Raw genomic sequence first — 20,636 nt, 5'->3', positions numbered from 1 at the left:
CGCTACCACATTACAAGGAAGAAACATCTTGATGACTGATTTTAAATGAAGTGGTTTAAAACAAATTACTACAACAGCCACAAATAAGTAAACTTTACATAATGTTTTCCCCTGACTTCCTTAAAGTAAAAAAAGAGAAGCAAAGTGGGATAAGTTTCAATGTCACTATTCCCCCCGTTTATGCTAGCTTCCTGTGACAATTCAGATTGATGAAAACATTAAGAAAATATTTAGGAAAGCGGGGAGAAGGATGCATTAGCTGGTATGGACATGAAGCTCTTTTTAACACTTTTACAACTATGCCTTAAGCAGACACCATCCCTTTACATTATATAAAGCAATCTGTGATGCAAAACCCCCCCATCTATAAGGGCTAAGAAATTTTAAGTACCCTTTGACCTCCATCATCTCTTGAAACATTCATGTTATGTCCGTGGGGAAGCAGGAAATGAAAACAGAACGTTGAGAGAAGAGGATTTTGAAAAAACTTGCAAGCAGAGCCACAAACAGCAGGACTTACATAGGGAGAGTAAAGCTCTCCTGTATCAGTAATACCACCAGCCATGTTGAAGATGCTGGGGACGCTCAGAGCAGAGTGAGGAGGGTGTTTTCAACTTCTACTGCCTTTAACCTAGAGAAACACCAGAAAGTTGTGTTAGCTTTGTCAGAAAGAGGAGGAACTCATGAGTCAGCTTTTGCACATCCGTCTTCTGATATTTGGACAAAAGAACATTTCAGCAGGACCTTGCGCTTCAGGCAGATACACCCCACTCACCAGCACCACTTGTTTCAATACTCCATGAAAAGGTCATGTACCTGTTCAAGCTAATTTAAAAGTAACCAAAAGGCCCTGCTCTTTCATGGGATGGCCAAACTTCACCTTCCCCAAACAGCCAGAGGGGATGTTTCAGACACTAAAACCTCAAGAGGAAGAATGCCTGCCTTGAGGATGATCTGGTACTGCTGCTTCTCGTGCACTTACTACTCTTAGAAAGCACGTGCTTCCTGGAAATTAGATCAGTAAAAAACAGCCTACCGCCTGTCCTCAATCTCAAATACAGACCTAAGTAGGCAAATTAAGATACTGGACCTATGAAAAACACCCAGAGACGCACCGTTACACATACCAAAGCTTCCAAAGCAGAAGTATTTGGGGAACTTCACATCGTCTTTGCAAAACTACAGGAGGGGAGAAGCCAAGCCGTCTGAAAGATTTCGGAGTCAATAATTAGCCATAGTTGATTTAAGAGCTTTATCAAATTCCTCATACTTCTATATATGATCCCGCTTAGCCATCCCAACTGGGACAAATCAGTACAGGCTTCACAAGCTAATAGCACTAAAAAAACCCAAACAGTTCATAAGCTCACACACACATTAGATGACAGAAATAAGCAGGCAGCAGAGCTCACTGGGGTCAGAACTAGACCGGCCCTCAGAAGAAGAGGCCAAACATCTGTTTATAAGGGACTTCAAGGCCCTGAAGCCAAGTTTACCACAGCCAGAGCGAGCCGCAGGACCCCGGGCCCGCCAACAGGCCTCGGGCACCCATCGGGCCCAGGAGGGGCCCTGCCCCGGAGCCTGCCCGGGCCTCCAGATCCCCCCGGCCTCGCCACCTCCCGGCACCCCCCGGACTGCCCCCCAGCTAGCAGCGCTGCCTGCCCACCCCCCTGCCCGCCCCCCCCGCCACGGAGCCCCCCACAGCGCTGAGAGCCCCCGGAAGCCCAGGCCCTTCTCCCCCCGCCAGGGCCTGGTGGCTCCAGCTCCCCCCCGCCCCGCGCCGGGACCCTCCGCAGGCTCCACCCCGAACCAGGACCCCTCCCAGGCCTCGCAACACGCTCTCCCTCACTGGGCCGTTCCCCACACGCAGCCTACGGGCCCGGCCCGCCCCCCCCCGCCGCTGCGGGACCCCCCCGGGACCCCCGCGACCTCACCGCCGGCGGCTCGTGCCGGCGGTCCCGCCCCCTCATCGCGGGACTTACCGCGCACGCGCCGCCCGCGGGGACTTTCCGCCCACGTGACCGGCTCCGCGGGCGGGGCGGGGCGCGGTGCATGCGCCGGTTGCGATTGGTCGCGGACGTCACGTGCGCGTTGGCGGGGCGGAGGCGGGAACGGGCGGGGCGGGGCGATGACGCCATTCGGAGCGGGGAGGTTGATGGGCCTCTGCGCATGCGCGGAAGAGCGACGCGGCAGGTAGACCTTTCCTCCCGCGCCCGGGGCTCCCCTCAGTCCCTGGCCCGGCCTCCCCTCGGGCCTGGATCTCCCCTCGGGTCCCGGGGCTCCCCGAAGATCCCAGGGCTCCCCTCAGGCCTCCGGGCTCCCCTCAGGCCTGGATCTCCCCTCGGGCCCCGGGGCTCCCCTCAGGCCCCGGTTCTCCTCTCAGTTTCAGCTCTCCCCTCAGCCCCAAGGCCCGCACTGTGTCGGAGCAGGGCACCTCCACCACCACCTGGGTCATGAAGTGTTCAGTGGCCCCTGTTAGGGCACTCCCCGGGCCGCTGCTGGGCCTCGGCACCGACACAGGCCTGCCCGGGGTGTGGGGGAGCAGGAGGCGCAGGATGGGAAGGTTTCTGGGGGGGATTGGTGTGATCTGGGGTCTGTCTGCACAGTGGGAGCAGCCACCACTGGCTCCCAAAGGGCTCCAGGGAGTTCTGTCCCATCCCTCAGCCTCGCTGGAGGCACGGCGTGTGGTGCTGGGTCTCAGCGCAGAGGCCATGAAGATTAACCAGAACACTGTGCTGCAAGGAAAGAGGGTGACCCTGGTGCCATACACTTCTGCACATGTGCCCCGGTATGTGGCTCGTGTCCTCTGGATACTCTTGCACGATCTGATTTCACTTTCTTTAAACGGAGTGTGGTGTTCAGAAAGGGTGTTGGCTTGACAGCAGCAGGGCCCTCTTCTCCCAGGGAACCACACAGCAGAAAGAGCACTCTTAGAAAGGCAATCGGTTCTGTCCTCCGTGCCCAGCAGCAGACATCCGTGGCAGGTCTGTGCCTTTTGCCAGGCCTGCTGACAAAGAGAATTTCATCTGTGCCACTGTGTACCCACGGAAAGGGAAATACCTGGCTGTGAGTGAACCACCAACACTTTCGTTTATTGATGTCTTTCCCTAATAACAGTGGAAGAGCAAAAATTCGATGTGTAAAACCAGATGGATGTTTGATAAATTAGAAGCAGGCAGTTTGTAAAGTGCTGGCCTGGGCAACTGCAGCCTCAGCATAAAGATGCCAGTAGTGGTCTTCTTGTCAGTGTCCGGGAGGTGCTGTATCGTTTGCAGTTGGGATGAAATGCACCGGAACTCAATGCTCAGTACTTTTTTAAAATACCAAGTTTGCATTGGGAACTCTGTCCATGCTGTGGCTTTGTCTGGAAACTTGCTACATTTCCACAGAGAACACTTATTCCTTTTTTAGGTAAGGGAGAAAGGCTTGTGGATACTTTTAAGTTGCCATGAATGCCAGGCTAGTGTTTCTGGAACCGATTTATGACAGCCTGATCCTTAGAGTGCCTGTGGAAATTAGCCTGCGATGCTATAGCTCAGGCAGTGATCTGGTTCTGGATCCTTTTGTCAGGTACCATGAGTGGATGCAGTCGGAGGAGCTGCAGCGCCTGACCGCCTCTGAACCACTCAGCCTGGAGCAGGAGTATGAGATGCAGTGCAGCTGGCGGGATGACGCAGACAGTGAGAATCTTAAACATTTTCTAAGGGTGGGTGGGAGTGGTGAGCAGGTCCCTTCTGCCCTGTAAAGACCCCACAGCGGCCTGAGAATGCCTGGTGAGTGGGCTCTACTGGTTGAAGCAGAGGGACCTTCTGTAATAGTAGCTTTGGACTGGCTTTCTATTTATAGCTGATATATGCCTAGGGAAGTAGAGAGTGGCCAGGGCTGTTGGTATCTTTTTTATGCAGTTTTTCAAAGATTACAGTGATTTACTTTCCATAGCATTACGAGCTGAGCTGGTCCTGCACAGTCAACACTCCCCAGGCCTGATTGTCATAAAAAGGTGGAAGGGGGTTGTATTTTTCCTTGAGAAATAAAAGGACTTCATAATTACCTGGTTGAGGTGTGTTGACTGAATTGGTTCCCTGGCTCTCCTACAGGTAATGAATCACTTCCCATAAAAGCCTGGTAGAAATTTAGTGAGCTAGAAGATATTGAGGCTGGCAAAGACCTCTGGAGCATTTGTCTTAGCTGGCATTAAAAGCCTTACTCAAAGCAGCAGTAATGTGGACTAGGTGAATCACTAGGTCTCAGTCTCTTGTGCATAAAACAGTTCTTTGCCCAAACTTGCTGCTGAGTGAGACGAGGCAAGGAGACCTCAGACATGGGGTGGAAGTTTTCGTGCTCCTTGAATAGGCTGTTCCTAGGCTTGGTGTCTGCGTCACCCTCACAATGTTTAAAAATAATTCTTGGATTTCTATGGATGGGGGCAGGCACACTTGGCATGGGAAGCCCACTTGTTAATTCTTCCTTACTGTTAATGTGCACACTGTTGTTCCTCTGTCCATTGCATGCCTTTAATTTCATCCTTCAATAATCTGTGAATAATTATGAGCATGCCCTGAAAATGCTACTATCTTTTTGTTTTCCCCAGAGTGCACCTTCATTGTGCTGGACACGGAGCGGTGGTCTGGACAGGCATGTGCGGATGAGGACTGCATGGTGGGGGACGTGAATCTCTTCCTCACCAACCCTGAGGATCTGACTTTGGCCGAGATTGAAATTATGATTGCAGGTCAAGTTCTGCTTCATAGCTCGGATCTTTGTCACCATGGCTAAAGCCAGCTGCAAACAGATGTTATGTACAGCAGCTTTTTTTTCTCATTGCTTTACCATAGCTGTTCAGTCCTGATCAGCATCCTTTGCTGGTCCAGGTCACAGTCTTTTCTGAAAAGTGTCTGGCATAGCTAATTTGTCTTGTGTAACTGGATGCTGACTTCTGTGGCTGTCTCTTTCAGAGCCCAGCTACCGAGGCAGAGGGTTTGGCAAGGAGGCAACTCTGATGATGATGTCCTATGGTAAGGGTGGCTCAATGCACAGGAGCAGTCAGGATGTGATCTGGAAGCATATATTCCTAGTGATACAGACAGAGTAGTAAGGGATGCAACCCCAGAAGTTGGAGTCCTGTGCTTTCATAGATGTAGCAGCCGAGCAGCTGATAGGAATGCTTCTCTTTTTGCTTTCTTTTGCAGGAGTGAGAAACCTGGGGATCACCAAATTTGAGGCTAAGATTGGTCAGGAAAATGAAACCAGTATCTGCATGTTCAAAAAGCTTCATTTTAAGGAGGTGTGGTAACAGACTTATCTTACACCCAGAGAACGTGAGCAGCATTTGCCCTGTGACTGGGGCTGAGATGCTTTTCCTCTATGTGATGCAGGTTGCTGTGAACAGCGTTTTCCAAGAGGTGGCACTGAGGCTGGATGTCAGTGACCAGGAGAGACGATGGCTCCTGGAACAGACAAACCACGTGCAGGAGAAGAACTATGTTGAACTGACGCTGCCAGCTGGGGTGCTGGAGAGCTGACAGACACATCCAGACGCAGGCCTGGTTTCCCGTGAGGAGTTGGATGCTGTTGTGAGGTCTGGATGGGGACGATGCCGGTGAGCCAACACTTCGCTTGACTTTTCATCCGTCCCCTTCGGTTACTTTGTCATTTTGTAAACTCTGCACCTTGTTGCACCAGCCGTACTGCCTGAAATTTGGACCTGCAGAACAGCTGCTAATTCACAGGCTTGACTAGGAATGACTGTAACCTTAACAAGCTGTTCCAGCAGAGCTTAAAATCATCAGCAGTTTCTGGACAAGCAGTGCCTCCAATTTCTGGATCAGCAGCACCCACTGCTTTTAGAACAGGATTCATCAGTTCAACAGAGGCAGCGTCAATAGGCTGGTAGCTAGGCTGTTTTCTCTTAAATAAAAAAAAAAAGATCTGAAGTGCCCAAGCACGATCTGGGAGCGGCGGGGCTCGGCTGCTTGGTTTGGCTGCCGAAAGAGTAGTTAGAAGTTGTAAAGGACAGCGGTGATTCTTTGAACCCTGTTCTCCGGGGTGTGGCGGGTTGTGGGGGGGTACAGCTGGAAGTGAGCGGCCCAGGTGTGGGTGAGCACAACCAAAGGGCAAGTTAACATGATAAAAAATTACTGATATCAGCAAACTGAAACTAGAGCAGAGCCTTGCCACGATCACTGCGTAACAGGGGCTGGCAGCTGCAGGAGGCTGCTGAGACAAAGCCCCCTGAGCTTCAGGGCCATGCTTTGGACCTGGAAACCTCAGACCATCATTGAAGGGATATTGCACTTCATTTTACCAGGCTGCTTTTATGAGAGCAAGGAGGAGGAGAGCACAACTGAAGGACAACAGTATAGTAATCCCCATCTTCAGGGAACTCCAGGCTTGCTCTGCTGAGCCTGGAGGCTCTGTTCCCTGCTCTGCAGTAACATGAATGGGGAGAAAAATACCTCTTAACTGGGGGCAGATATATTTAGGGCAGGAGCTAGCCAGCCAGCCTCTGCTGTGTTGTGTTGGAGCTCTGTGGCTGAAGAAGAGGCACTGCCTGACTCCCACTGGACAGACTTTTTAATGCAGTTATTTAGCCTGACCTTTCCTGCCCTACACAGCAAGCTTTCCACAGCAGGGAAGCTTGCTAAGAGAAGACAGAAGGCAAGGAGGATAACTGATGCTCCTGTGTGTTTTACCACTGTAAATAGCAGCCATAATAGCTAATTCCAGACCAGAAATTAGGCAGTATCAGGTAACAGCTTTCAGATTTTCCCAGGGATGTTTTTATCAGAAATTGGTAGACTATGGAATTTTTCATGTGGCTGCGCCTGTACTTTTAGGGCCTGGGGTTTTTAGTTTTCCAATTTTAGTTAATTTAAATGCATCATTCCTTGACCAATATTAAAACCAAGCGTGGGAACAGTGTATCATGGTATTTTAAACAACAAGTATTTAATGTGGATTTAGTTGTAGCGAAAGCTTTGTGTGGTACTAAAGTGAAGAGCGGCTCTACTTCCAGCTGGGATTACCGTGACAAGGGCTACTAATCCTCATGCTCTCCGTCACCTGCTGCAGGCAGGAATGGATTCTGTCCCCCAGAACAAGATTTGCAGAACCTGCTGGGTGAACTGCTGGCTCTGTGCTTCTTCTGTAGAGCATTTCATCCCTCTTCCAAAGAGGCAAGGTCAGACTGGCAGGAGAGATGTAGCTGGGGTGGAATTTGCTCCCCTAAAAAGTGACTAAGGTGGGAAAAAATACTTTCAACCTCTGCTGCCAGGGCCAAGGCGGGCACAGCAAAACCGCACTGCCCTCCCCAGCCCTGCCACAGCTCCCCATGCCCGGCTGGTTGCTCCGGAGCCAGTAAGCGCCCCACTTGGCATCCCTGGTCCCCCAGCAACGCTGCTGCAGTCCTCCGCCTCCATGGGCGGCTGGGAAAAGCCTTCGCCCTGGCAACCCAAACAAAGTTGGGTCTGTCCTGGAGCAGCAGCCCTTCCCTGGGCTGGGGGGGGTGGGAGGGCTCCCCAGCAGGGCTCAACCAGGGTTCTCACAGGGAACCAAGTCCCCAGGCTGCTCTGATGAGGCAGAGAGGGGAAAAAATGCTTGCAGGACCCACTGGCTGCTCCCACTGCTGACCTGCACAGCAGCCCCAGCTTACAGCATGGTCCCAGGCAGGGACACCCTGCTTGCCCCAGCGGGGTGAGGGTGACAAAAGGGGACAGTGGCTCAACTCTACTCAGCAGTCCTACCACAAAGCACACGACTTTGGAGGATGAGGCAGATTGAAATGGGTTCCCCCAGCTCCCAGGGGAGAGCAAGAGCCTGCACACCCCCCACAGATGTGGTGGTACTTTGTCACTTAGTTATCAGTTGAGCTGCAGACCTCTGACCGCTCATCTGCTCAAAGAGAGGAGCTTGCCTAGGGGTTTGGAGCAAGAAATAAGGCTTTGCAGAAGGGGAGAGAACAAAGGTGCCAGGCAGAGGCCAGGGCTGCGGGTCCACAGCTCTCCCTAGCCCCTGCTGAGAGCACAGCCCTGCCTTGCCCTCAGGAAGCCACTGTCCCCCCAGTGCCACCAGCCTGGCCACAGAGCCACAGCACAACCCCCCCACACTCGCCTGCTGTGGCAGGCAGGCCTAGCTTGGCTGTGTATGAGCTGCCCTGTGGGGGCTTAAAAACAGCCCTGGGCAGCCGTCAGGGTGGCAGAGCCCTGGGGGGGCCCTGGCCCCACCACACTATGCCCCCAGCCGCTGCACCAGCCCCACACTGAAACCCCTCTCTGCCCTGCTGTTCTCGCTCCCCAGGCAGGGCTAAGATCATCAATTCAGAGGGACAAACAACCCTCTCCCCATCATCCCCCCTGCCTTCCCCCAACCCAGGATGCAACCCTGGGGCTCAGGCTCACCCCAACCCCCCCCGAAGGGCTGGGGCAGACTTGGGCTACCCCCAGCAGAACTGCCGCCCTCCCACCCAGCCAGCAGACACAGATTAGAGCCTTGCATCACCCCCCTGCACTCCCGGGGGGATTAGAGCCCTTTAATCACCCTAAGGCATTAACCCATACTGGGACCAGCCGGTCCCTCCCTGATCCCCCCCAGCCTGGCCCCGATCCCCCCAGCAAGTGCCGAGGGGCAACCCAAGCAGCCCCAGTGTCCCCTGTCACTGGGAGCTTTACCTGGCTCTCCCCTCGGCCCCCATGGCACAGCAAGCCCCCCGACGAGCCCCCGCATGCCCGCGGGCTGGGGAAGGATTTAAGCCTTAAACCAGACACATGAAGTCAGGAAGGTTTATTCCAGTAAACAGAATTTCTCTTGAGCTTGACAGTACAACAACACCTGATCGCAACACATGGAAACAAAACACCCACAGGAAGAATTTCCACAAAATACATTAAAAAAATAAACAGTGTGATTGGAAAACTCTTATATTTTGGAAAAAAGTCTATTGAGAAGCCTTTAAATTAAACAGTATCAGATTCAAACCCTGATCGGCTCTGTCTCCAGGAGTGAGCGGGAGCAAAGGAGATGATTATTGCTGCTGCACTGGCTCCAGACACCCTCTCCTCTCCCAAAATAGCCCCGGGGGCAGGGGGCTCCCCACCATGCTGGGCACCCTGAGGACAGGGTCATCATGGACGGAGCTTGCCAGGCAGGGGCAAATACCCCCGGGGGGAATCGCTGTGGTCAGTGGCCAGGCAGGTGGGGTTTGCTAAGTCACTAGAAGCCTCAGGTTTTGCAGTTAAAGGGCAAGGGGGGGGGTGGGGGGTGGGGGGTGGAGCTTAAATGGAGATGGGGTTTGGGGTGGGGGAAGGACCAGGGAACAGCAGGGATCAAAAAGTGTTGAGCATTGGGCCACCCCAAATCCTTGATCCCCCCCTTGTGCAGGGCTTCATGGCAGGGCTGGAGGAGCACCTCAGGGCTGGGCTCAGAGGAGGGGGCACCCCCCGGCCCTCTTTAGCCTAAAACCACTGCCCAGGACCCCGCTGCAGGGATGCTCGCTGGCCACTGAGCCCCGTCACTTAGGTCAGGGTGGTGGGGAGCAGCTCTGCATCCCTGCCAGGAGCCTATGGCAGGGAGGAGGGGGGTGCGGGGGGGGTGTATGAGGCTGGGGGGCCAGCAGACCCTCACCCTGCCTTGGGGTCTTCACAGGTTGCTGAACAGTTCGTTTTTCTTGCTCCAGTCCATCTGGGGTGCCCGCTTACTGGTGCGCTTCTGGTGCGCTCGCTCCTTGGCCACTGCCAGCGGGATGTCAAGGTCCAGGAGGGAGCCAGATGCCGAATGGCGCTTGTCACCCTCCTGCGTGTCAGGCTGGAGGGCAAGAGGCTGTGTCAGCCCCACTGTGCCCCCCAGGACAGCCCCACGGTGGGGGCTCAGCCCAGACCCTGCTTCCCAGCCACTGCTTCCCCCCCCACCCTGCACCCCCAGCCCTACCTCGCTGTGGGTCTCGCCGGAGTCAGGGGACACGGCCAGCAGCCCAGGGCTGGATGGGCTCTCAGACACCGAATTGGACCGCAGCTCTCCGCTGTTCTCCTGCCGGGGAGCAGGGACTCAGTGTGAGCAGGGGGCTCCAGCCCTGGAGTTTGGGAACAGCCCCCAGAGTTGCAAGTCCCACCTGGGGGGCTGTGAAATCTGTCCTCCCAACACATAATCCTCCATGAACTCCAGGCTCAGAAATACCTCCAGGGCTGCCCATCCGAGGCAGGGAAGGATTAAACCCCAGCCTGACTGCCCCAGCTTTACAGGAGGAGGAGGGCGGCTGCAGGGCTGGATGCCACTTCCCTGCAGCAGCACAAGGGCTGCCGGCCCTGCAGCATCATGAGGATGGAGGAGGAAGAGGAGGAAGGCAGGCACTGCAGCCACCTCCATGACATCCAGCACTCCAAGCAATCCCCTTCCTGGGGGTTGGACCAGCTCCCAGTCCCCTTCCCAGTAGCACCTGCTCTTGTGTGGCACCCTCAGAGCATTGCAGTCCCTGGTGGCACCACCCACCCATGGGCAGGGGGGACACCTGAACAGGGAGGATCCCTGGCTGGAGACTGGCATAGATGGAATTAAAAGCAAGATGAGGCTCTCTTACCTTCCCTATATCACCATTGGCAACTGGTTCTGGCAAGGGACCTGCAGGGCGAGGACACAGGCACTGGGTGAGGATGCATTTCCTCTGTCCCCTCACCATCGGCACAGCAGAGCCCAGTGCTCACCCGACACTACCCAGGGTCCAGCCGGCTCCCAGATTTTTTAACCGACCCCTCACCACCAACCCCACAGCATGGGGAGATGCTGCCAGGCACCAGGCACATCCCCACAATGACAGCCATGATGTGGAGCCCAGTGAGACGCACCTCGTCCCCCACTGGGAGAGCAGGGAGGGGGGCCACAGCTGAGCCAAAATTGTGGAGGAGAGTGAAGGGTGGCTGCTGCCTGTTCACTCCCCAAGCCATAAACCCTGCCAAAGTGCAACCAGGGCCATAAACCCGCCCTCATGCAGAGCCCACGCCAGCCCCACCACCCGGGCACAGGGCTCACAGCCAGGCAGAGAGATGCCAAAGCCGGGTGACCTTGCTTGGCCCCAGGGTGATGAGACCTCCACCTCCCAGGGCTTGGGGACTCCCCAAGCACCCCCAGGTTTGGTGACAAAGTGACACAGAGCCAGCAGAGGTGGCACAACCCTCAGCCCACCTGTCAGGTGCTCCTCTGATGGCACCACCTTGCACTTCTTGAAGAACTCATCTGTGAGGACATCCACCACCAGCAGCCTGGTCTCGTCACCGCTCGCCTTGATGGCTGCCACCACATCAGCATGCTGCTTGCCCTCCATGCACACCCCGTTCACCTGTGGGCATGGCACCATGTCACTGCGGGGGCCAGGGGACATCTGCCCCTTGGAAGCTCTGCCAAAGGGGTGGGTACCAGCCTTGGTACCAGTCACACCCCCAGCACGGCCACCCTGCAGGTATCTGCAGCCTTGCAGGGATTAGCGGTGAAGCCAGGAAAACCTCATTAAAAGCAGATTTTCCTCTCAGTGATTAGCACAGGATCGTACAGGCAAAGCTGGCAGGAAGCACCCAGCAGGGCAGGGACCCCAGGCTGGCACAGGAGATGGGCAGCATGGGCAAGCCACGAAGCCCTGGCACCATGCCACAGTCCCCACAGACCCCAAAGCTTTGCCCCAAATGTGGCAGCAGCCCCACACCCTGGTGAGCAGCAGGGCTGGGGCTCAGCCATTCTTTGTGCTCACAGGTCATCATCCTGCCTGGCACAAACCCTGTCCCTGTCCCCACCCTGGTCATGGCTGGCAGCAGGACTTGGGCCATGGTGCACCTTGTCCTCAGCCTGCCCCACCCCAGAGACAGCTCAGGGACACTCCTGCTCCTGGCAGGGGACAGTGCTACCACCACTCAACCCACAGCCAGCTACTTAGTGCCCAGCCCCAGCCCCTCCGTGGTGCTGTGTCCCTGGGTGAGGACCAGCAAGTATGAGTCACCAGTGGTGCCAGGGACACCATACACCTTCCCAGCAAAGGGCAGCTCCCTCCTGGGCACCAGCATGCAAGGGAGCACCTTGATTTTTGGTGAGACCCCCTGCCGCCCAAGCATACCTCAATGATGCGGTCCTGGGGGGACAGCCCTGCTGCCTCAGCTGGCGACTCAGGGTCCACAGCACGCACGTACTGCCCCAGGCGGCTCTTGTCACTGTGCAGGTTGAAGCCGTAGCCATTGGGACCCTTCTTCATGTGGCACAGCCGAGGCCGCAGCTCCACCTGTAATGGGGACAGCCTGTGGGAGAGCTGCTCCTGGACCCCCTCCCCAAATACCCAGGGGCAGCACCAGGACCACCAGGCATCCGTTCAGGTAGCAGGGGCACCATGCTCAGGTGGCCACCTGCACCCCAGACACCTCAAGCTGGGATACAGGGTGTCAGAACACCCTACGAACCCAGGCTGTACTTAACTAATTAGGTGCAGGGCACACTAATTGCAACAAACCGTTCAAGAAACTTGTTATTATGTGTGTCCCCAGACCACGCTCTTCCTTTTGGCATCAGGGCTGCAACTGCCACATGAAGGTGGAAGAGGAAACGGAGCCCAGGCTGCTGGGAAGCACCCCCACCCCACCTGTCCCCTCCATCACCCCCTCCATAGCAAACCCAACCGTGAGACCAGCGGGACCCCCCACCCCAAAGCAACCTGCAGCCATTGCCAGCAGCAAAGGGGCACACAGGGCTTGGGCAGGGAGCCAGGATCCAGACGGAGCAGCCCCGATGCAGAGAAGCCCCAATGTCCCAGCACAACCCTCCATGATTGCAAAAGAGAAACCAGTTCGACCGGGGCAGCACGACATGGGATGTTCATCTCTCCAGGAGGCAACACCCAGCTCATCTGTACCCGGTTTCACCCTGACCCACGGATCTGCCAGCACCCGGAGCCAGGAAACGACAGCAGCCACAGCCCCAAGCCCGTGGCCCCCAGGAGTCCTTTAAGAGCACAGCTGCCCACACTGCAAGCAGCAGGGAGAAGCAGGAGCATCCCCAGGAGCATGGCAAATAGGAGCTGCCTTCGCTTGCCCAGTGGGGAGTGGGATGCCCAGGAAGCATCCCAGGAACCAGGTGACAAGAGCCAGCCACCTGCACACAGCACAGAACTGCTCTGACCCCAGCACCCAACCACCACTTCACGTATTTATATATAAAATGGTTTGATTCTGCCTTGATCACCAGCTCTGGGCTTTGGTAGGGCTCTCCCAGCAGCCAAGCCACATTCCAACTCCTGAAATATCCCTCACCAGGAGGTTTAGTATTTATTCTTCCTTCCAAGATTGTTTTTTCTCCCTTGGTACCCATAGTGTCACCAGGGGCACACAATGCAGGAATTTCCCCTACCATGCCTCCACCTTCCTGCTCTTTACGTCCTGTACAGCGCCATCACTTCTTGCTATGGAATCCTCTTTGACCCCTGCCAGGAAAGCCTGGTCCTCAAGGTGCTGGCACCCCTCACCTGGTGCTACAGAATCCTCTTTGACCCCTGCCAGGAAAGCCTGGTCCTCAGGGTGCTGGCACCCCTCATCCAGCAACACCACAGTGGCCCAGGTCCCACATGGGCCAAGGTGATGCATTTGCAATCGCCAAGCCAAACGCTGTGATGAAATCCCATCCTCCTGCACAAATGCCTTCCTGCAGAGTCAAGGCCGGCTGCCACCCAGCACCACTCACCAGCACCCCAGGTGCAGGTAAGCACCCAGCCGGGAAGCGAAGGCCAGCCCAGGATGGCACAGCATGAGCAATGCCTGGTGCAACAGTCCGGCTGCACCCCAAGCCAGCGGTGTCTCCCTGGCACACCCACAGGTTCCCTGCCTGGGTGGAAGATTGCAACACCTCGACTTCACCCCAGCCACCCTTTGGTCCCCCATGCCAGGGGCTGAGCTGTGGGCTCTGCCCCAGTCCCAGGTGGCAGCAGGCTCACAGGGTGCCCAGGCTGCTGTGATTGCACCCTCCACACCGGCAGCAATCCCTAGTGACACTGCGGACAGGGAAGACCTGCACCAAGGCCAAGGAAGGGGAGCTGCTGGAGCCTGGAGGAAGGCAGCATCTCCCCAGGTGCCTGCCCCAGCCTGGCCCTGGGAAGGGGATTCAGGGTCTGTGAGCACCCACACTCCCAGCACCCATGGCAGCACCACGGGGCTGCTCCATGCCAGCAGCCTGGGACAAAGCCAGAGGGAGCAAGTGGCACTGGCAGTGCTCCCGGGTGAGGAGGAGGAGGGAGGACTTCACTCCCACCCGCACCAACAAAGCCCTGGCACCCAGGCTCCATAAAGAGGGGGGGGGGGGGGGGGTGTAGGACACACAACAGCCCTGTAGATGCCCCGGGGCAGGGGGGACAGGTCACAGCAACAGGGAAGCACCAAGGCAAAGGCAGGAGCACCCAGTGCCAGAGCAGCCCAGCCAAGCCATGACCTGGCCTCTCCCGCATGCTCCCCCAGTGGCTGGTAGCCCCCCCAGCCCAGCATGCCAGTCTGCCTTTGCCCTCCCCCACCCCCACACCATGCCAGCAGAAACCCTATGGGTAGCCACCATTCTGCTACCCAAAAGCAAAATATAAATGCATCTGACCCTCATCCTGCCAGTCCACAGGGGGAATACCCTGCACCCCTCCAGCCCAAGGTCCCCCTGGTCAGAAGGGACCCGAGGTGAGAGGGTTTGGGGTCAACACCCAGGATGCAGAGAGCCCCACAGCTGTGGGGACAGGAGCTGGAACACAGGAAAACGGAACTGCCCCTGATTTCTATAAGCTTTTGCATCCTCTCCTCCAGCGCCAGCCGCCCTCCTGCTGTGCTGGGGCACAGATTAGCCGGCAGAGCCTTGTTCCAGGCAATTACAACCTCCGGTGGGGGAAGCTGGACACAGCCCCCAGCATGGGCACGCTGTGCCAACCCCCTCCTCTGCTTCCAGGGTGGCAGAGGGACATCTCCTTCCCCCCGGAGATGCCCACTTGGGATGGGATGCTTGGCAGCATTGCATCCCCCTGATCCTGCCCTGGAACAGGACTTGGGACACCTCCAGACCCTTCTCCTTCCAGAAGTGGGCGAAACCATCCCTTCCCAGCACCTTCAGCCACCTGGCAGGACTAGTGGCCCCAGGGTCATGGGGACATATGCCAGGACCCACTCCCTGGCTCCCAGCTCCCCAGCAGCAAATTCAGGACAGTTTTGGAAGCCCCAAGTCCCAGGAAACTCCCCACAGCCCTGCAAGCAGCAACAAGCCCTCGGTAGCAGCATTCCTGGTTACTCAAAGAGAAACACAACGGCTCCCAGAACGCCTGGGCCAGCAAATTCACACGGATCCTGAAATCTGGCGCACGCATTCGGGCTTCATACAAAGGGGATGCAAAGCAGCCTCCTTGCAGCATCCCCGTCACGTCCCGTTTGACTGGAGCTGCTTTTCATGCAGCTGCCTTGAGAGGAAATTTAATTCACTTCCCAATTAAACACCAGCTACCCCCAGTGCAATGCTCCCAAACGCAGGGGGATATGCCCCCTGTTACGCCCCCAAACCCAGCTTTGGAAGGCTTACGTGGATTTTACAAGAAAGAGCGAGCATTGCTGGCAGGGAGGGCTCTAATTTAGCACTAAATTTGCTAGAGGGAAGCCTGGGACTGTCAGCAAAAGTCTTACCCTGGTAAAAGCAGCCCCAGCCCACGCCAGGGTGCTGGGCTGGCAGCTGCCGGTGCTGCTCCGCTAACACCGTGTGGTTTGCATGAAGCTTTCTGAAGACACTCCTGAGCAGCTGAAGCCTCCGGAAACACAGGCGGGGGAGGACAAACTGTCACAGCTCTGCACTGAGCGCTGGGGACAGTCCCTGCAGCACAGGGCCCCCAGAAGCAGGGCTGGCCTTGGGGGTGTCAAACCATTGCCTTGCTGGCTCAGCACAGCAGAAGAAGGGTGAATGGATCAGCTCCCCACATGCCCTCAGGGGGAGCCAACACTTCTACCCCAGCATCAGGGGGATCTGCAAGCCCAGGGTTTTATAGGAATGAGAAGGGAGCCCATGAAGACCCCTCCAAAAACTTCTCAGCCCATGCCCAGCACTGGGGGCCATGGGGGTGCCCAAGCCCCCCAGCACAGGGAGGGTCCTGACTGCACAGAACCCAGCAAAGTTTGGAGAGATCCTGCCTGACCGTGGGAGATGTTAAAGCCTAGCTTGGCCCCAGGCAGGGTGTGGGTGCTGTGCACCAAGCGTCTCCAGGCTCGTTAAGCAAATAAATACAAGTCTAGCCCAATAAAGCAAACAGGACTCTGACACATGCAAACCTCCTGCTCCCCACCACAGCGATCCCTGGGGAATCCCACCAACCCTGGGGCTGGGATGGGCTGCTGGGGGGATGGGGCGGCAGGCACCGGCTGCCCGCCAGCAGACAGAGAACAGGCACACCAGTGTGTTCCTGGCTCACCAGAGAGAAATCCCTTTCTGCCTGCTCTGGCTTGGCATCCCGCCCAGCATCTTCCCACCCTGCTTGGTGGGGTGTCTCCAAACCCGCTTGTCTTTGCTCTCCCACCCTGAGCACTGGGCCCTGCTCCTAGCCACAAGATTTCCTGCTACCTGTTGACAAACCGTCCAGGGCTGTGTGGCAACGTCACCCCATGTCACCCGCACCACCCACTTCCTGCTCCCGTGCAGAGAGAAACCACCTGTGGTAACTGCACCAGCTGCGTCCTGAGCCTGTCCCCCCAGAGCCACGGGGCAGCTCCAGCCAGGGCTGGCCCCCCACAAAAGCATCTCCAGCTTCACAAGCCCTTTGCACAGCCCCTGTGAGCAAGCAACCACCCCACAGCGTCTTGGGGCTCCATCGCCCCCAGGGACTGCACACCCTCAGCCCCCCCAAGCCTGGCAGGTGACTTGCCCGAGCTTCATTAACTACATCCCTTTATTTTTTCCCAGCCCACAGAGAGATCTGGGAGTGGAAAGCACAGCACAGACTGTCTCACCGACCCGAGGGAACACTGGCACCGTGACATACAGAGAGCATGCTTCCCCGGTGTGGGCCAGCACCGCAGACCGGCATGGGGCCAGACCTGAGGGACCAGAGATGCCATGGGGGACAGCGAGCCAGCAACAGGGGCAGAACCTGGTTATTCCCACCTGAACAAGCCCATCTTCAAGGTGCCAGGCAGGGAGGACACCAGCACCCTGCAGCGGATCAGCCTCACCAGGGGCAATGGGCAGCCAGCATGAGGCTGAAGTCCAACAGGAGACACAGCAAAAAAGCACCAGATCCTCAGCAAAGCCCTGCGTGACAATGGCACAGCAAGGCACCAAGGCCTGCCCGGGGCTCAGCATCAGTGCTGGAAGGGCCCATGGCCCCAACCCCTCACAGCTGGCCTTTGGGAGCAGGTCCTGAGAGGGACCCCCACCTCAGGGACACCAGAAGCCTGCTTCCCAGGAAGACCATCCGCATTTCTGTTGTAGCAACAAACACGTCTTTGCTAGATAAATAAAACCCAGTATTATCTTCAGCAGCCCAGAGCGTCTCTTAGGAACCGCTCCGGACAGGAAAGGTCAGCTATTTCTCAATTCCTCACCTTTTTACATCACTTTGTTTCAACTGCCAACTCCCACGCCTTCCTGCATTAGTGTGTGTCTGTACTCAGGGGACCAACCGGATCAGTCCCCCCTGCCCAGGAAGGGATCCACCATCACTGCTCCGCAGCAGAGACCAGACACGCTCAGGACACGAGTGACCACCACCAACACCTGCAGTGACAAAACCTACCCTCTGCCACAGCTTTTATTGTTGTATTTTGGAGCGGTTGATGCCAGCCCAGCCCCGGGCATCTCCCACACTCCCTGGTGCTTTTCTCACCGCGTTTTACCAGCCCTGCATTACAGGGATGGGCCGAAGGGCTCCGGGACACCGGGCTGCTCCGTTAGGGGCCCCGGCAGACCGGTGCCTGCCAGCCGCCGCTCCTCGCCCGAGGCGGCTGGGATAGGAAAGTATTAGAGAAGGAAGAAATATTGAAAAATTAAAATAAAAAAGGAAAAGCAGCAAGGCGCGGCGGCGCCCGGTGCTCATGGGGAGCCGCTTTTAAAGCGAAGCGAAAAAGAAAGAACCGAGAGCGAAACCACGCTGGGGGAGGCTGGGGCAGACGAGGCGGCTGCTGCTCCCGCCCGCTCGGCTGGAAGGCGACCACCAGGGCCTGTCCCGGAAGGCGCTGACCCCCTCCCGCTCCGGACGCCACTCCCACCCCCCCTCCAAAACTCGGCTGCCCCCGGCCGCCCTTTTACCCTCTGGCCGCCGCCGCTGGGCTCCCGCGCCGCGGGCTCCGCCGGCTCCGGCGCCGCCTGCCCGCCGCCCACGGGGGGCTCGGCACCCGCCCCGCCCCGCTTCTGCAGCTGCTCGTCGGCCACCGGGTCCACGACGAGGAGGCTGACGGCCCCGGCAGCGGCACGGATGCGCTCCACCACCTGCTGATGGCTCTCCCGCTCCACGTTCTCGCCATCCACCTCCAGCAGCCGGTCCCCGGCCCGCAGCCCCGAGCGCTCGGCCGGCGAGCCGGCCTCCACCAGCCGGATGAACTGGCCCGGCTTGCCCTTCTCGCCGTGCAGGTGGAAGCCGTAGCCGTCCGGCCCCCGCTCCAGGCGGCACAGCCGCGCCGCGGGGCCCGCGCTGTTGCTCATGGCGGGAGGGGCGGGAGCGGCTCCGCCGCCCGTCCCCGCCGCCCGCGCTGAGCGCCTCTGCGCGGCGGCCCCCAGCGTCGATCTTATACCAAAGGGCGGGGCGCGGCAGGAGCGACGGCCAATCAGAGAGAGGGGCGGGGGGAGACCCGCCAAACAAGGAGCCCGGCGGGGCGGAGCCTGTATTGCTAGGGGGTGTTATTATGCAAATCATCACCCAGGGGGTGGGGCTATGCAAATATTCCCTCGTTCCGCTGGGGCTGCCCCGACGTGTAGCTGCCGGTGCCCTCCGCGCCCCCTGGGGCCGGGGCCTTCCGCATGGACCCTGCCGCATGGACTCTCCCGCCTGGGGCCGGGGCCTCCCGCATGGGCCCTGCCGCATGGGCCACACCGCTCCCCCGGGGCCACCTCTGCCTTCCGCCTGCCAGCCAGCCCCGCTCCCCACCCAGCCGGCTCTGCCTCCCCCGGGGTCACCACAGACAGCCCGAGGTGCCCGGTGCCCAGCGAGACGCTCCCCACTCCTCCCGGGAAACAGCTGGCGTGGCACACCTTGGCATCTTCGGGCTGCGACCCTCCTTGTCCCCTCGCCCAATGCTGGGAGGCAAGGGACTGGGGGAAGGGGGGGGGGGGGGGTTGGGACCTTCAAAAGTGAAATAAAAACCCCAAAGTGACCCACTGTGCGGTGGAAAGGAGAGGAGCCCTGTGTCCCTGAGCCGCCCCCAGCCCCTGCTCAGCACCCTGGAGCTGGGGGACAAGAGCGTGGGAGATGGAGGAAACCCCGGGGGATTTGCTCTGCCCCAGCCCCACGGTGCTGCTCAGGGCCTGGGGAGCAGAAGTGGCCACAGGGTTATGGGAGGGTGAGAGCCTGAGGGTGCGGGTCAGCCAGGGCAGGGCAGCTGCAGGCCTGGGCTGCTCCAGCATTGCAGCAGGGCTGCTGGTGCTGGGCAGAGCCAGCTCCCGGGATCATCCCGGGGAGCGTGGCACAGAGGTGCCATCGGTGTTTCTCACTGCTGGGCTTCAGGGCCTGGCAAAGGTCCTATGGGCAACCAGCATCACGTTTAACTGTGCTGCAGCCGGGCGAGCAAGGAAGCACGGGCAGCATTCCCACGGGACACAGCCCTCCTGGGCAGCTCAGCACCGCAGCCCTGCTGCAGGGAACCCCAGCAGCTGAGAACCCCCCGCGTGCTGGGGGTGGCCATGCTCCGGCTCCACGGGCTGAGCAGAGGGTGGGCTCATTTGTTTCCTCCACTTGGCTGAGCATTCGCCCGCAGCCACTCAGCCCTGAGAAAGGCAGCAGAGAGGAATCCCACGGCAGCCGGAGGCAGATGCCTGTGGAGAGGAAAACCAGGGCAAGTGTGTCACGGTATGGCCCCAAGGACAGGGGGGTTCATCGCCTGTGGCCTCTATGTGGCACAGCCCCCCCCTTGGCAAGGGGGTTGTGAGCAGTGCAGCCCCACAAGTGTGCGTGTTTGCCAGGGAGACAGAGGGGGACATATTTTGGGAACACTGCCCTAAGTCAGGAAACAAAACCCAGCTCCAAGAAGGCTGGTGTGAGCACAGGACCGCGATAAGGAAGAAAAGCAGCAGCAAAGGAAACAGCCAGCGCTGCTTTGGGTCCGGCAGCACCCGCGGGGTGCCAAGGCACTGGCAGCACCGTTGCACCGCAGCTGCATCCTCCTGCCAGGGCCTTTTGCAGCTCGGCGTGACGTTAAGGGAGCTCAGGCTGGAGGGGGGAAAGCAGAAAAGAGCCAGCGTCTGTTTGTGTTGAAGCCATCCAGCATTTTTTGCAGACATCAGCCAAGTGGCAGCAGCAATGCCATTGGTGGGAAGACAGAGTTATTTGGGGAATGCTGGACTCCGCACCATGAGAACAGCAGGGGAGGAGGTTGGTTTTAATTTAACAGGCCATGTTTACTCTTCCCCTCTCACCTTTGGACTGTCTGAAATGTGCAAGGAAAGCCTCAACGGGGAGGAAGGGGCTT

At 57.9% G+C, this 20,636-nt stretch overlaps 3 protein-coding genes across 9 annotated transcripts in view; 1 reads left to right on the top strand and 2 right to left on the bottom strand.

The window, feature by feature from the left end:
* Nucleotides 1-1,984, bottom strand: part of TMEM104 (transmembrane protein 104) — a 42,149-nt gene extending 40,165 nt beyond the window's left edge. For 2 of the 6 annotated variants that reach the window (XM_056326780.1, XM_056326785.1), the window contains exons 1-3: nt 1,935-1,984; nt 1,128-1,205; nt 521-631 (exon numbers count right to left, since the gene is read on the bottom strand). In XM_056326780.1, coding sequence (XP_056182755.1) covers nt 521-565 — 45 coding nt within the window. In that variant the 5' untranslated portion in view covers nt 566-631; nt 1,128-1,205; nt 1,935-1,984. Of the gene's footprint in view, nt 1-520; nt 632-1,115; nt 1,595-1,816; nt 1,836-1,934 lie in introns of those variants that run through there. The other 4 variants (XM_056326783.1, XM_056326782.1, XM_056326784.1 and 1 more) reach the window with 4 other exon arrangements.
* Nucleotides 1,985-2,132: 148 nt separating this feature from the next.
* On the top strand, nt 2,133-6,958 carry NAT9 (N-acetyltransferase 9 (putative)). 2 transcript variants are annotated; one of them, XM_056326794.1, is made up of 7 exons: nt 2,133-2,193; nt 2,665-2,788; nt 3,571-3,680; nt 4,592-4,732; nt 4,956-5,015; nt 5,190-5,284; nt 5,376-6,958. In XM_056326794.1, the coding sequence occupies exons 2-7, from the start codon at nt 2,712-2,714 to the stop codon at nt 5,520-5,522; spliced, it is 630 nt and encodes a 209-aa protein (XP_056182769.1). In that variant the 5' UTR covers nt 2,133-2,193; nt 2,665-2,711; the 3' UTR covers nt 5,523-6,958. The 2 variants fall into 2 exon arrangements, with proteins under 2 accessions (XP_056182769.1, XP_056182768.1); XM_056326793.1 differs by having other exon boundaries at nt 2,139-2,193; nt 2,607-2,788.
* Nucleotides 6,959-8,763: 1,805 nt separating this feature from the next.
* On the bottom strand, nt 8,764-18,724 carry NHERF1 (NHERF family PDZ scaffold protein 1). The gene is made up of 6 exons (XM_056326786.1): nt 18,265-18,724; nt 12,089-12,250; nt 11,170-11,323; nt 10,568-10,608; nt 9,922-10,020; nt 8,764-9,798 (listed from the first exon to the last, which is right to left on the bottom strand). The coding sequence occupies exons 1-6, from the start codon at nt 18,655-18,657 to the stop codon at nt 9,634-9,636; spliced, it is 1,014 nt and encodes a 337-aa protein (XP_056182761.1). The 5' UTR covers nt 18,658-18,724; the 3' UTR covers nt 8,764-9,633.
* Nucleotides 18,725-20,636: the final 1,912 nt, after the last annotated feature.

Source organism: Falco biarmicus, chromosome 1 (assembly GCF_023638135.1).
Source record: "Falco biarmicus isolate bFalBia1 chromosome 1, bFalBia1.pri, whole genome shotgun sequence".
Lineage (NCBI taxonomy): Eukaryota > Metazoa > Chordata > Aves > Falconiformes > Falconidae > Falco > Falco biarmicus.
The sequence above is the reverse complement of the archived record's forward strand: the minus strand, read 5'-3'. Positions and strand labels throughout refer to the sequence as shown.